At 40.3% G+C, this 15,527-nt stretch overlaps 1 protein-coding gene across 5 annotated transcripts in view; it reads left to right on the top strand.

The window, feature by feature from the left end:
- The first annotated feature begins 480 nt into the window (after positions 1-480).
- Positions 481-15,527, top strand: part of TMC1 (transmembrane channel like 1) — a 59,139-nt gene continuing 44,092 nt past the window's right edge. For 4 of the 5 annotated variants that reach the window (XM_057425822.1, XM_057425818.1, XM_057425821.1 and 1 more), the window contains exons 1-4: positions 481-653; positions 8,714-8,779; positions 8,913-9,273; positions 13,543-13,683. In XM_057425822.1, the coding sequence (XP_057281805.1) occupies positions 614-653; positions 8,714-8,779; positions 8,913-9,273; positions 13,543-13,683 (608 nt within the window). In that variant the 5' untranslated portion in view covers positions 481-613. The remainder of the gene's footprint in view (positions 654-8,713; positions 8,780-8,912; positions 9,274-13,542; positions 13,684-15,527) is intronic. The other variant, XM_057425819.1, reaches the window with a different exon arrangement.

Here is a 15,527-nt window from a genome sequence, read left to right as displayed (position 1 = left end):
ACATAAAGGCAGAAGTAAGGGATCTTAATGAAACTGCAAGAAGATGTAAATATAAACCTTCAGATCTATCAGCATCTGGCTCCTTTTCAGAAGACTTTTTTTTTTTTTTTTAATCAGTTGCAGGCTGCTAAGCTATGCAATTTAAATATGTCTGAGGTAAAAGCTGTCTTTTGTGAGAAATAATTCCATTTAACATCCTCCACATGCTGAAGTGTAGACCTGTACACAGCATCAGAGTGTGCCTGTGTGGACAATGTGGAACATCCTTGCTCAGGAAGGCACTTAAAGCATTTAAACAGTGGTAGTCATAAGTAGATACATTGCGGGAGAGTTTTTATTTTCTTCAGTAATAATCATAAAGAAAGTGAACCACTTCTTCCATTCTTTTGACCCTAGCATGCTAACTCTACATAGTAAACTAAACAGTCATGAAAGATTAATCACTTAGGAAATTAGTATCTTCTTATATTTCAGTCAGTGAAACTTCACCAGCGCCATCCGTTCAGTGACAGACAGGACGATGTTGATGTGGTACACTTTATCTTGATCCACTCAACCTTCAGCCGATCTCTTGTATAGGTGGCAGCTGGAGCAGCCCTGTGAAATAGTCACGATGCCTAAACATGAAAAGCCAAACGACACTGAAGAATATGGTAATTAACAACTATAATTATGCATCTCAAGCACATATTTTCTGCATGTAGCTCAGCAGAATGAAGTTTTGTTTTCTTCTTGTTCTTTCTAATACAAAATCTCCTTTGCCACAATTCATTATGTTTTTGTTCATAAATGTATTTTACTTGGCTTTTGAAAACAGCTTTGCTGTGTGAGTTGACTAGTTGTAGAATGGCAGTGTGGCTTTCCACTGGTTAGGAAACGAAAAGACTACATTTGTAAGTACTTTATAGGGAATATAAAGAATGCAAGGATTTGTCATGGTTTCTGTAATCTGTACAAAGGTAATGTTTCCTTTTCTTATTGCTTTCAGTATTTGGTATGAAATGTCAAGCATTCTTCATAGTAAAATTTTCTATAGTAAGTATTTCTGTATTGATACTGCTCTGTTCTGTACATAAGAAATGTTTTGAAGGATGATCATGCCTAATGGCTTATCCTGGCAAAGTCCAAGGCAGCTCTTTGATATAGTAAGTGCTTTCAGTTCTCATGGGCAATACTACTCAAAATATGGAACTTGTTCATACGGAACAGGCATGATCTTTCTCATCTTCAGCATGGAAGAGAATTGCCAGGGGCCTTATTCTAGACTGGTTTCTGCATTAGTTTATTAGGTCTTGCTAAGAAACAGGGCTGGTACTAAACATTGCTTTCTATATTTTTAATCCATTTTTGTAATAAGCAATAGTAATATAATGCTTCGACTTCCACAGAAAACATCAGAATGGACTGATTAGCATTTCAGCAAAAAGGCACTGAACATGTAGTTCATTTTAAGAGTCCATCCTGTTTTCTTTCCTTTTGTTGTCTGACCACCATCATTGCTTTTCCTCCCCATGTTTTTCTGCAAGTCCCTTTCCTGACCAATTTAATTTTCAAGCTGTTCATGCTGATGGAGCTCATTTTAACATGAGAGAAACACAGAATTTAACGTTGCACAGCCAAAACACCTCCCAGCTTCAGCAGAATTTTTACCTGAGTAAGAAACAAAACTAGTATAACCATAGAACATATGTATTTTTTCATTTTCTAATGAGTAAGTTCTTAGAATATCAAGGTTCTAAGTTTACCATAAATACCTGTCTTTTACTTACAGGTATCTAACTGACTATCTTCTGTTCAGTGACTTTATTATTCGTTCAAAGTATAGGTTAGCATTCCCATGGTGAACAAAAACCACATCTTTTAACTGGAGAAGGTTGGATCATGACCACTCTTTGACATATTTTGCTTGAAAATTTATCCTGTACTTAATTTGTAATAAAATATAACTATCTTAATGACTGTTGTTTGGATATTTGGAGATGAGATCATGTGAGCAAATTTAAGACTCCATCTTGGTTTAAGACTTAAAAAACAGGAGCTCCATTGTAAGTAACCATGAGACGCTTTCAGAATGTGGTTCTCCATCCACTTTTGATTTAAAATGTTACAAGTGCTGGAGTTAGCACAGAATCAGGTACAAATCTAGTAACAATTTCTTTACAGGAGGTTTTGCTTTGTTGTTGTTGACAGAAGGTCCTAAGGAATATTCTTGCAAAGAACGGAAGACAGTTGCAAAACCACAGTCTGAGACCATCCATTTTTGCTGTTTGATATCTGTAGCTCTAGTGAAGCCGAAGCCCTTATTTGGACAATATTATTGTTTCGTAGCATGTCTTCTGAAAATCTATGATAGTAGGAGATATATGATTCATTACTCTAAACTCATGGGGATGAATTCATTGTTCTAGGCATCTCCTACAGGAAAAGAAGACAGGGCACAAACCTTCTGAGCAGATGTTTAAAAGAGATCAGATGGAAAGTGCCTTTTGTCCTCTAAAAATAACAAAGAGAATATGTGGTGAGCTGGTCAGCTGTAGGTATCAACCTTAAAAGAGCCGTCTTCTCATGAGGTAGTCAAAAATACAATTGACTTTAGATTCATCAAGAATGCCACATTTGCATTGAACATAACCTGTTTTCTCCATATTAACATGTTCTTCCTGTGTTAACAGTACTATGAATGACTCACAATAAGCTAAGTAAGTAATTTTTCAGAACATGAAAAGGTCAGATTGGTATGATTTACAGCATTTCCACACTCCTCAAAATGCACTGGACACTTAATATTCTGATCCTAATTCTCGCAGTAAAGACTGCAATGAAAATGAAAAATTGCCCACCAGCAGGCCATCTGTGCTCTGAAGATACAATGCAAACATGACTTCTCCTTTTTGTTTTATTATAGTAACCAATAGGTCCTTCAAGCTTGTCAAATCTCTAGTCTTGGGGAGGACAAAGCACTACCTGGTTAGGTCTTTGTCTGGCACAGGTAGGGTTGTGGAGCTGCATCCATAGAGGTGATGTAAAACACAGTGGCCTGGAAACATTTATGCAATGCTTTCCTGAAGGGGGTGAAATAATGAGGGGATTCTCACTGAATTATCTTCCTCCTGTAACTTCTGTGGGTTTTATAAAAGCAAAATCAGATTTGGCCTAAAATTCTTGGACTGAATTGTGCAATAAAATTATTCATCCCTGAAGGGGAATTTTGCCTAAGAGAAGTCCTGACCCACAAACAGAAGCAACACTCAAACCTTATGGTGCGTAAATGCAGCCCAGAAGTAAACTAAAGAGAGGAGGGTGTTATCAGATGATGTGCCCAATGCCAACCACAATGCCAACTTGATCTGTGCTAGCTCTATTTCTGTTGTTTTAGTAGAACATTTGTAATTTTTCCTTACCAGTGGAAAACAGATGAGAAATCTATGGATGTGAATTGAATGGATTCCATTTGTTCCCTATTGTCCCCATGTTAATTTTCAAACATTGACTGAGCTACAGTAAGTTGGGAAGATTGTCCTTATTGGGAATCTACAGAGAGGGAATGTTTATTGTCCCACAGTCAACTTCTGGAAAATCTTTGGGTGTAGAAGTCTGCAGGCCACAGCATGTACATCAATACTAATGAGTCTTCTGAGACACCAGTTGCTTTGTGACATTGTAATATAAATATTTTGTCTACATTAGTATTTACAACCTTGCTAATTTAGGTGCTGAAAAGTAAGCACTCTATTTGCTTGTGTAAGTGTAACTGTATAGGAATTATTTTACTTCATAAATTCTTAGCTATTGCTGGACAAGATATTTTTTTTGGCACTGTGATTTTCATTGTAGTCCATTGGAAGAAAAAATTCACCATCAACTGAGAAAAAGATAGAAGAAAAATCAAGCATGCTCTGAAATACTAAGCATTCTGGTTGTTCTATAAATGTAATTTTTATTTACAATTTCTGTGTGTCAAGTCCACTTCTCCTGTGCCTAATGCGGGCCGTTATTTTTCCCTGTGTTTGGAAATACTCTAAGAGGATGGGATCAACTTTGTTAAGGTCTTGAATCTTGGATCTTGAAGTCTGCACAAGTTCACTCTTGCCATAGATGTTCTTCAAGATCTTGGCATATTATTTCTTATATTATATTACACAGCTGTTACTTCTAGTGGCATTTATCCTCAAGAAGTGTCACATGTTTACATGATAAGAAAGAATAGTATGAAAATGTGTGTAAATATCTAGACTTGAATATTACACAACTCTTCCTGCTCCTTTTGAGTAGTACTTCACATGCATTCATTGTCTAATAAGGTTTTGTGTTACTGACATACCTACATGTTGGACAATCAGTTTATTAGCTGTCTATGCTAATGCCTTTCTGGCACTGAAAAAATTCCAGCATGTTCTAGACCAGGGGAAGGCACAGTAATTGCCATCCAAGCTCTATCTGCATATGACTCAGTTCACTGGCTTGGCAATTAATTAATAAAATAAAAATTAATTTTATATCATATATAAAAAGTGTGAATGTATTTTTTGACTTTCAGATTACTTTGCATATTACTGATTTGTGTTTTGTTTTTATTTTTTTAAGACTCCAGCACACAGAATTGCTTAGCAGCTGCCAGTTTTACATAGTAGTAATGTGAGCAGTAGTATGACAACGGTGGGCCATATTTTACTGGGTAGTTACAAGAATCATTATTCCTCTCACAGTGAAAAGTTGAGGAAACTATGTCAGTGTATAACAAGTTTAAAAAAATTCCAGAACATGAAATCTGAATAATACACTGTGATAAGTGGTGTACAAACAACCTGGGAAAACAAGGTAAGGTTAAAACAGCACCCACAGTCTGCTAAATGGACACGTCATGTAGTGAAAACTCCTATGGTATTGTACTTTTTTTTCTGGCCTTAATTGCCAACCAATATTTCAACATTTTGATCTTTCTACTGAGCTGTCTGATACTCTGTCTTCACTGCAGTCTGTGACTTACAGGTTAGTCTGAGCTCATATTCAGGACACCCTCCTTTAGTCTTGTTGACTCATTTGTGGCTATAGTCTAAAACATAAATAAGACTTCAGGTAAAACGATAGCTTACTCAGATTACACTTTCCCTGCCCTTAGTCTAGAAAGATGAGAAAGTTTCCCTTAAACTACTGTGGAAAAAAAAAAAATCAGAAAGTGATTGGGTTTCCTAGAGCATAAACAGTTATGGACTATAGCTCCAAATATGCTTAATGATATATGCGTCATTAGGGCAGGATAATGTATCCTGGAATATGTAACTATTGAGCAATGGTTGCTCTGGGTCACCTAAACTCAAGTTAGCTGACTCAAAGCCGAATAATGCGATACTAGCCCTGTGAATATTGATACCGTGAAGAAATGGGGTCCTATCAACCCTTTTCTGGTACAAGAAGTACCAGTACCAGTACCAGTACAAAGTACCAGTGCTTTAGTGAGACTGACTTCACTTTAGAAGAAGATTCACTGAATTTTTGATAACTGGGATCACATGAAGATCTGTTTAAAAAAATAGAAGTCATGTATGTCAGCCTAAAAGGATCTTATGTATTGACGATTTTGTTCCTGCAACAGAGACTGCACATTCTTATTTTGACAAACCAGCGCATGAAAAGTGATCATCAGTTTTCTTATAGGATGATAATACAGTGCCTGAGGAATGCACTTCGCACTGTACTGTTTCTCTGCATTGTGGTTTATAGAAGATTTAAATTTAGTGCTAAACAGCATGAATTGTAATTTGTGTATCACTGAAATGCTTCTCCAGTAATTCAGTAAGACAGGGTTTGCCACAAGTGCTGAGTTATGAGCTGCCTAGCCTCTTGCCTTCCTATGTAGCTCACATGAATGCATGCATATTCGCTATGCAGAATAGACCTTAGGGATGTTATAACTCCTTCAACCCCCTCATAAGTGGTTTTGTTCCTCCTTGGTGGGATAGCACCTGCTACTATCACAACTGACACAATGGAAAAACATTTTACCCTGAGCTTCAGCTTTTATTCTAGTGACACAGCTCATGACACAGAGTATGAGAAAACTGGAAGAGCCCTCCTTGGCTTCCAGCTTCTTTTAAAAACAAATACTAGGACAATGCTTTCTCAGTCATAGCTCAAGACTTGGGAGGGTTCTCTTCTGTGAATACAGCAGAATATGCACAGACCTCTAATATTCTTTATATCTACATGTTTCATCTCTATGTGAGCATGAGGCTGTGGAGGCTGGAATGTTTTAAACCTCAGTTTGGAGTTATAATTTCAAATTTTTGCAGAAATAGTTTTGAAGCTGCCCTTGTGCTTGTTTAGTCTGTCTGTAGTACCCCCCCTCTTCTGGCTGCCTGATTCCATGTAATCACTGGTTGTGTTTTCTACTGGTCATGGCTGTTTTGTGGCAATATATACTTCCATTTGATTTTATACTACTTCTTAATTTCTTCAAAAACTTCTTCAATATGAACCTCAGCATTTAAGTGAAAAAAAAAGACATAAACATATGAAGTCTCTTTTCAGATACACTCCCCTCTAGTATTGTTCAGTATTTTCTTCAAGCAGCCGGAAATCTAATTAGTTATTTTACCTGAAATGTCAGATATATTTCCCTTATGCTATTAGAATTAATTAAACCCCAGCAGCTCCCTTCTTCCCTGCTTAAGTAACTGTTTCATAGCCCATTGTCACTTTCACTGTTATGTCAATAAGAGGTCAGCTGAACTAGGATAACACTTTTCACTGCTAATGCATGTTTCAGTACACACGATAAATCTGCAGCTGTTTGCTTGTTATATGACCTCATCAGAATCTGCAGTGAGGCCAATCTTATACCACTGAAGTTCTTTCCCAGGAATTTCTGTTTGGCTGGAGGAGATCAGCAACAGCATTAGTTGCAATAAAAGACCATGCCCTATTGTTGCATGCAAAGTATATCTTTAGAAGTGTCTGTCTTCATCTTTGCAAGCTTTCAATAGCGACGTAATGATCTTTGTCAAATGGAGATCCTGTTACTTTCAGCAGCAGAAGGCATATGTCCAGACAGAACAAAGAAACACTTATTTTCACATTCCACTGATGATATTCAAGGATAATATCTTTGCACAGTGTTAAAAAATTATTGTGCAGACACTGTAGAAATTGTGGAAAATGTAATTACAATGAAATGTTTTGTGCAGGGAATTTAGACTCCTGACATATATCCCAGTTTTAAAATAGATGCCAAATTCTGGATATTAACCCTTTGCCCATTATTGCACATAGTGAAACAAGACCCTAGATTTCTTCTTTTTTTTCACCCTTACCTATTGTACTTTTTTTTTTTTTTTTTTGATACTAGGTAAAGCTAAGAAGTTGTGCCTCAATATTTATCTAGCAATTTCTAGATAAATCAATTTGTATATAAATTTTTGATGAATCATTAGGGCTAATAACATTTATAAAAGGAACTAGGGAGCTAGGGTGGAGAAAGAGAGAATATAAAGAAAAAATAAAAAGTATTACATGAGCAAAAAAGGAAGATAATTGTAATTTCTTCTTGCCTGAAAAATGCAACTGTAGAGCTCATGACATGTCATGACCCGTCTTACAGAGGGAAAATTAGACAACTTACATCTGGAACATACATGGTATAAAGGAGTGGAATGACAGCTGCCTTTTTCTATTCATGGTAATACTTAATAGTCTTCTCATTACCCTCCTTTTCTACCATATATTTCTATGTAATCCACTGATACATCTCAAGAACTGTCACACATGTATAAGCTCAAAGACACCTCAAGAGAGCCTATTAGCTGCTGGCTTCTCAGGTACTAGTTAGATTGCTTATGAAGAAACATTGCTGGTGAATACTAATAGCAGTTTCCATAGTGTTATGTTCAATATTTGCAGAATTAACTAAATATTATGAGGCATTTAGTGTATATGAAAGAGGGGAGTACTTTTTGAATTGGATACCTTCCTGGTTTTTGATGGATGGCAGAGACATCTCAACTCATTGAGCCTGAAAAACTTCAGCAAGAGATCTACCAAATCAAAGATGTTTCTGAGCAGAAATACTACTTGCTTCTGTTAATAGGCTCTCTAGAGACTCCAATGTTTTTATCATCTTCTGAGTGGTAGACCAGGACTGTGGTACAGCATACGAGTGACCTGGGGTCAACTTTTGTCACTGTGCTTAGGGATTTGGTTGCTGGAACTGAGGGTAAGTGTTCTTCTTCTGGGACTGAGCTCTTCAGCCATGCTGCCACTATGAAGCTTCATGCTGTTCAGTCTGTCAAATCAGAAAATGATTCTTTTAATCTTCTTTAATATCGGATAGTGCTTATCTTTCATATGCTCAAGAAAATCTCTGAGAATTGTCTGAAAAGCATTTTAATTTTCCTTGTTCTTTTACCAAATTGTAGGATATTGTGCTTCTTTTTGAAGGTCTTCCTGCCCTGCATATTTCTTCCACAAAATGGAGATTGTCATGACATTACATTGGATCTTACTTATTTGGGTGCTGAAGAAATGTGCAACTATTATTTCTGCCTTCATCTTATTTTTTGAAAACTATGTTTTTGAAAACCATGTTCCAAAAAGCTGGGTTTGTGAAATGGTGTAAGGGAGTATAAATGTGGTAATTGCCAAGAATGTCTTGAAAACCCTGCATTCCTAATGACTGATCCACACTTCACATGCACTGGCCTTTGTTTTCACTCCACAGTGGGCAGTGATGTTGACAATGAAGAAGGGAGTGCAGCTGAGAATGAAGAAAATGTCAAAGTAACAGGTCTGTAATGTTGATTACTTTGTAAGGCCATACTCAGATGTTTTCTGATTATCTGCAGGAATGAAGGAGGTGGAAAGGTCTCCTTCTAACATATTGCCCTCTCTCATGTGTTTTTTTTTCCCCTCTATCACAGATAAAGGAGGGAAGAGAGCAACACCGAGAACCAGAAGGGGACATGCTAGAGTGAGAGCCAGGTGTGGTGGTGAGGAGGATGATGATGATGAAGATGGTACAAGGAGAGCTGGGCATCGCAGGCACAGAAACCGTAGAGGACGGGGACGAGCAGCTAGAAATGAGGGCAGTGACTCTGAAGGAGACCCTACCAGGAAGAACCAGGCAAATGAGAAAACCAAAGAAGATGATGCAGAGGAAGATGAGAAAGGGGGTAAAAGTGGGAAAGGCAAAGAGAAGAAACAGGACAAAAAGTCTGATAAGAAAGGGAAAAAAGAGAAGGCCAACAAGAAAAAAAAAGACAAAAAGAAATCAGGATCTGGGTAATTCAATATTTTTTTTTTTTAAATGTAAGACCATAGTTATCTTACACGAAACCTCCTTTCATTTATAGCTGTGAAATACCTGTGGTCAGTATGACTCCCTTACTCATTATAGCCCAGTTAGAGCTGGACAGATACTTTTTTTCTTTCTTCAGTGAAGAAATGCTGTCTGAATGGAAATGGAAAGTTCCCACAAATCCATATCCACTTCAGTAGAATGAAGTCAGGGTCACAGGTCCAGGGTGTGACCTCAGGAAATGACAAGCCTGGCCCTTCTGTGACTTCTGATACCCTGAGGATTAGGTCAAATCTGGACATGTGGAATAGGAACTCAAGCCAGGGTCACCCTTATTATAGTTAAATATCCTAAGTTTATGAGCAGTTCTCTGTAGAATACATGTGAAAATAAAAGAGGAGAGAAGCAAATGGCAGAAAGATGTGACAACAGGTAAGACCGCTCTTGCTTTTCCCTTTCATCAAAACTAAAATTCCCCAACACCCAAGATGATAAACCTGCAAATACCCAAGGTCTAGTTTTATTTCCAATACAGAACTAAAATCTTAACACTTTTCACAACATGAAGTTCTTTTTTCGCAGTCAGGTTTGAGTCAGCTCTATATAAAAAGATCAGTCAGTTGCCAGCACCTATAATAAATGCTCAGAGCAATGTAGAGTTATTCCAGCCGCTCCAGCCAATGAGCCAGCCTCAGCTGGAGCTCGGCTCAGATGCCTCTATACAGATGCCTGTAGCATGGGGAACAAACAAGAGGAATTAGAGATGTGTGCACGTCTATGGGGTATGATATAATAGGCATCACAGAAACATGGTGAGATGGCTCCTATGACTGGGGTGTTGGAACGGAAGGTTACAGGCTCTTTAGAAAACACAGGCCTGGCAGGCGGGGAGGGGGAGTTGCCGTTTATGTTAGGGATAGGCTGGAGAATATGGAACTCTGTCTGGGGACAGGTGAGCAGTCAACAGAGAGTTTGTGGGTCAGGGTTAAAGGGAATATAGCTATGGGAGACATTACTGTGGAGATCTGTTGCAGACCGCCTGATCAAGGAGAACCTGCGGATGAAGCACTCCATAGACAGATAGGAACAGCCTCATGCTCGCAGGCCCTTGTCCTCATGGGTGACTTCAACCACCCGGACATCTGTTGGAAGGCTGGTACGGCCCGGCACATGCAATCCAGGAGGTTTCTCGACTGGAAGACAACTTCCTTCTGCAAGTAACAGAGGAGCCGACCGTGCTTGACCTCGTGCTCACCAACAGGGAAGGGATGGTTGGAAATGTGATGCTCCAGGGCAGCCTTGGATGCAGTGATCATGAGATGCTCAAATTTGGGATCCTCAGGACAGTGAGAAGAGCGTGCAGCAAGCTCACTGCCCTGGACTTCAAAAGAGCAGACTTTGGCCTCTTCAGGAACCTGCTTAGGAAGGATCTATGGGATACAGCCCTAGAGGGCACGGGGGCCCAAGACTGTTGGTTGATATTCAAAGATCACCTGCTACAAGCTCAGAATTGTTGCATCCCAACTAGAAGGAAGTGCAGCAGGAGGGCCAGGAGACCTCCTTGGATGGGTAAGGAGCTCCTGAGGAAAATTCAAATGAAAAAAGAGGCTTATAAAAAGTGTAAGCAAGGACGAGCGGCCTGGGAAGAGTACAGGGATGTTGTCTGGGAAGCTAGGGACCAGGTTAGGAAAGCTAAGGCCCAGTTAGAATTAAACTTAGCTAGGGATGTTAAGGATAACAGGAAGGGATTCTACAGGTACGTAGCAAATAAAAAACAGACTAGGGAGAAGGCAGATCCCGTCAGGAAGCTCTCGGGAGAACTGGCTACACAGGATTTGGAGAAGGCTGAGGTTCTGAATGACTTCTTTGCCTCGGTCTTCACTGCCAAAGGCTCTGACCACACCACTCAAGTCTTGGAAGGCAGAAGCAGGGACTGTGAGAATGAAGACCTTGGGCCCACTGTAGGAGAGGAACTGGTTCAAGACCATCTTAAGAACCTGAACATGCACAAGTCCCTGGGACCTGATGAAATCCATCCATGGGTCCTGAAGGAGCTGGCAAACGAAGTTGCTAAGCCGCTGGCCAACATTTTTGAGAAATCATGGCAGTCAGGTGAAGTTCCCGATGACTGGGAAAAGGGAAATAAACCCCCCATTTTCAAGAAGGGGAAAATGGATGACCCAGGGAATTACAGACCAGTCAGTCTCAACTCTGTGCCTGGCAAAATCTTGGAGCAGATTCTCCTGGAAGGCATGCTAAGGCACATGAAAACCAACAAGGTGCTTGGTGACAGCCAGCATGGCTTCACTAAGGGGAAATCCTGCCTGACCAATTTGGTGGCCTTCTATGATGGGGATCCAGAACTGATGGACAGGGGTAGAGCAGTTGATATCATCTACCTGGACTTGTGTAAAGCGTTCGACACTGTCCCACATGACATCCTTGTCTCTAAATTGGAGCGACATCAATTTGATGGATGGACCACTCGGTGGATAAAGAACTGGCTGGATGGCCGCACACAAAGAGTTGTGGTCAATGGCTCAGTGTCCGGCTGGAGACCAGTAACAAGTGGTGTCCCTGAGGGATCAGTGTTGGGACCGGTCTTGTTTAACATCTTTGTTGCTGACATGGACAGTGGGATTGAGTGTGCCCTCAGCAAATTTGCTGATGACACCAAGCTGTGTGGTTCGGTTGATACCCTGGAGGGAAGGAATGCCATCCAGAGGGACCTCGACACACTTGTGAGGTGGGCTGATGCCAACGTCATGAAGTTTAACCATGCCAAGTGCAAGGTCCTACACCTGGGTGGGAGCAACCCCAGGCACAGCTACAGGCTGGGCAGAGAAGAGATTCAGAGCAGCCCTGCAGAGAAGGACTTGGGGGTGTTGGTTGATGAGAAACTGAACATGAGCTGGCTTCACTGTGTGCTTGCAGCCCTGAAAGCCAACAGTATCCTGGGCTGCATCAAAAGGAGCGTGACCAGCAGGTTGAAGGAGGTGATCTTGCCCCTTTACTCTGCTCTCATTGAGACTTCATCTGGAGTATTGTGTGCAGTTCTGGTGTCCTCAACATAAAAAGGACATGGAACTGTTGGAACAAGTCCAGAGGAGGGCCATGAGGATGATCAGGGGACTGGAGCACCTCCCGTATGAGGACAGGCTGAGGAAGTTGGGGCTGTTCAGCCTGGAGAAGAGAAGGCTGCGTGGAGACCTCATAGCAGCCTTCCAGTATCTGAAAGGGGCCTATAGGGATGCTGGGGAGGGACTCTTCATTAGGAACTGTAGTGATAGGACAAGGGGTAATGGGTTAAAACTTAAACAGGGGAAGTTTAGATTGGATATAAGGAGGAAATTCTTTCCTGTTAGGGTGGTGAGGCACTGGAATAGGTTGCCCAGGGAGGTTGTGAATGCTCCATCCCTGGCAGTGTTCAAGACCAGGTTGGATGAAGCCTTGGGTGAGATGGTTTAGTGTGAGGTGTCCCTGCCCATAGCAGGGGGGGTTGGAACTAGATGATCTTAAGGTCCTTTCCAACCCTAACTATTGATTCTATGATTCTATGATTGCTGTCAGCTTTTTAGGACAGGAAATTAGAGACTAATTATTTCCTTTATATCATTCTTCTGTTTGCTTGTGTAAGAAGAGGAAACTGGTGCATGGAGAAGTTCAGATTACAAGCACAACATATCTGGAGATGCCAAATACTATTATGTCTGCTTACCTTGAGTGGTAGGACACATCACAGCCTTTCTGCTACTTGGCTTTGAATCCTTCCCATCTCTGAAATGCTGCTGCCTTGATCAGTGGATGGGCTGTTCATCAGGTGTTTAAACTTGTCTTTGCTGTGGTTGTGGCGTCTCTTTTCTCTCTTGTGGCACACTGCAGTGGGATGAGCAAGTTCATTTTTATGGCCTCAGTCAAGTTTCCTCACTTGACTGAATTTAGGTTGGACTCTTAGGAGCCTGGTTAATCCTGAAGGAACAATCGGTGGCTGTCAGACACTTCCGCTGGAGTCCTGCCCACTCTCCATGGGATGCTCTGGTTGTAGTGCTGGTTCAGAGGTAGCTCTGCACTTTGTGTGTAGGCTTTGCCTTTCATACTGAAATTAACAAGTCTAAGTGAACTGTGTCCTCCCCCCTGTGAAGCAGTGAAGGCATTTGTCTAGGTCTTTAAGAAGAATTAACACCAAGCTTCTGTGAATACTTCTGTCCTTTCTGAGTTTTGGTGATGTTTTTTCTTCTTGCATTTGTTTGAAGCTCTGATTCTGACTCTGAAGAGGAACCAATTACAGAGGAGGAATTGGCCAAGTTGAAAGAAGAGGTAGAAGAAAAAAAGAAACTAATCGCCACACTACGAAACAAGCCATGGAAGATGAAAAAGAAGTTGTCTGTCCTGAAGTACGTTTTGATTACTGTAATGAGTATCTGCCATCTTGCTTTGCACTTTGCACTGTTTTTTTTTAACTTTTAGGGATTTTTTAGACTACTGTTATAATTAACTTCAAACCATCTCTAATCTCTCTTTCCCACCGTGTGCTTTCACAGAAAGTGGAAGTAAATGGCATTGCAGATCAGGGCTTTCTTGTCTCTGTAAACCTGAAATGAGATATGAAAAACATAAATATTTTTCCTTTTTAAGTTTCCATTACACCACCCTGTAAAATCTTTCATTTTTCTTCAGTTAGGTAAAAATAGGTAAATTCTTCCATGAATAAATTTAATATCTTATTCAAGAAAAATGATGCTATTTCAGGAATACCTCAAGATTACTGGGGCAGAAAGAGAGGATTTATCTTTCTTTTTTAACTTTTCGGAAAGCAAAACAGATTTTTTTTTTTTTTGACTTACAAAAAACCAAACTAATTGGAAAATGATTAAAATGCTCATGCATTTTAATGTATGCCACACACAGAACTGTATTTTGCCCTAGCAAACCTATCACTCTATTTTTTTTTTAAGGCTAAAAATTAAGTTTTCATTTACAGTTACATTTCCAGCAAACAGAGGTAACTGGGTAAACACAGAGAACTTTATTCTTTTGCCAAAACTGCCAAAATTCTTTGTTTGCTCCTCCGTTTTGAATAACTCATTCGCTGCAATACATAGTTCAAGGGCAATCAAAAGAGACTTCTGGGCCTTGGTTGGTAACAGAGGTTGGAGCAGAGACAATTTTTCCCTTTGTCCTTCCAGTTGTGGGTAGTAATATTGGAAGAGTCAAATGGATCCAGTCGATTAATACATGGGTCCATGGCTGGTGTTGTGTTATGATCTGCATGGCACCAGGACTGCTGGTGTTAAATGGAATTCTTCTCTCTCAAAGAGGGAAGAAAGTCTTTGCTCATGAGCTAATGGGGTTGATGGCAGAGCTTTAAAGTAGACTTGAAGGAGGAAGTGGATAACATCAGGCTTGCCCATTACAAACGAGGGGACAATGCACCAAGGTTTGAGAGATGGGGTGCTGTGAGGGCCCTCAGCCTATTGCTCTGTGATATGCTGGGTGCACTGGAGGCTGCTTGAAGTCCTACAGATAGGAGCTAGAGGTTTTTTGAGGTAGTAAGAACAACATGGAAGCACAAGGGAAGTAATTGAAAGGATTTAAGTGTTCCTTATTGTTTTCATTATTATTTATTGTTATTGTTATTTTTGTTGTAATTATTATGTTCCTCTAAAAAGATGACATGGCTGATAGCCCAGGTGAAATGCCTCTTCACTAATGCACACAGCATGGACTACAAACAGAAGGAACTGGAAGCCACTGTGCTGTTATGACTAGTTGCAATTACTAAAATTTGGTGGGACAAATCCCATGACTGTACCGCTGCTATCAATGGCTACAAGCTGTTCAGAAGGGATAGGTGAGGCAGGAGGAATGGAGAGATTGCCCTCTGTGTCGAGCAATGGATAGATTTTGAAGAACTGTCTCTGATGAGTAGCCATAAACTGGTTGAAAACTTATGGGAAAAAATTAGACACCAAACTGACAAAGGGGACCTTGTAATTGGCAGTTACTACAGGCTGCTGATCAAGGGGAGCCTATTGACAAAGCCTTCTTATTCCAGTTGCAGGAGGCATCATGCTTGCAGGCCCTTATCCTGCTGAGAAACTTCACTAACACCCAGTATCAATACAGGCTGGTGAATGGAGGGATTGAGAATAGCCCTGCGGAGGAGGACTTGGGTGTACTTGTGGATGAAGAACTAGACATGAGCTACCACTGCATGCTCACAGCTCAGAAAGCCAAC

Source organism: Pezoporus wallicus, unplaced genomic scaffold (assembly GCF_028554395.1).
Source record: "Pezoporus wallicus isolate ANWC-B61680 ecotype Strahan unplaced genomic scaffold, APGP_CSIRO_Pwel_v1 contig_7485, whole genome shotgun sequence".
Classification (NCBI taxonomy): Eukaryota; Metazoa; Chordata; class Aves; order Psittaciformes; family Psittacidae; genus Pezoporus; species Pezoporus wallicus.
This window is presented reverse-complemented; position numbering and strand designations above follow the sequence as displayed.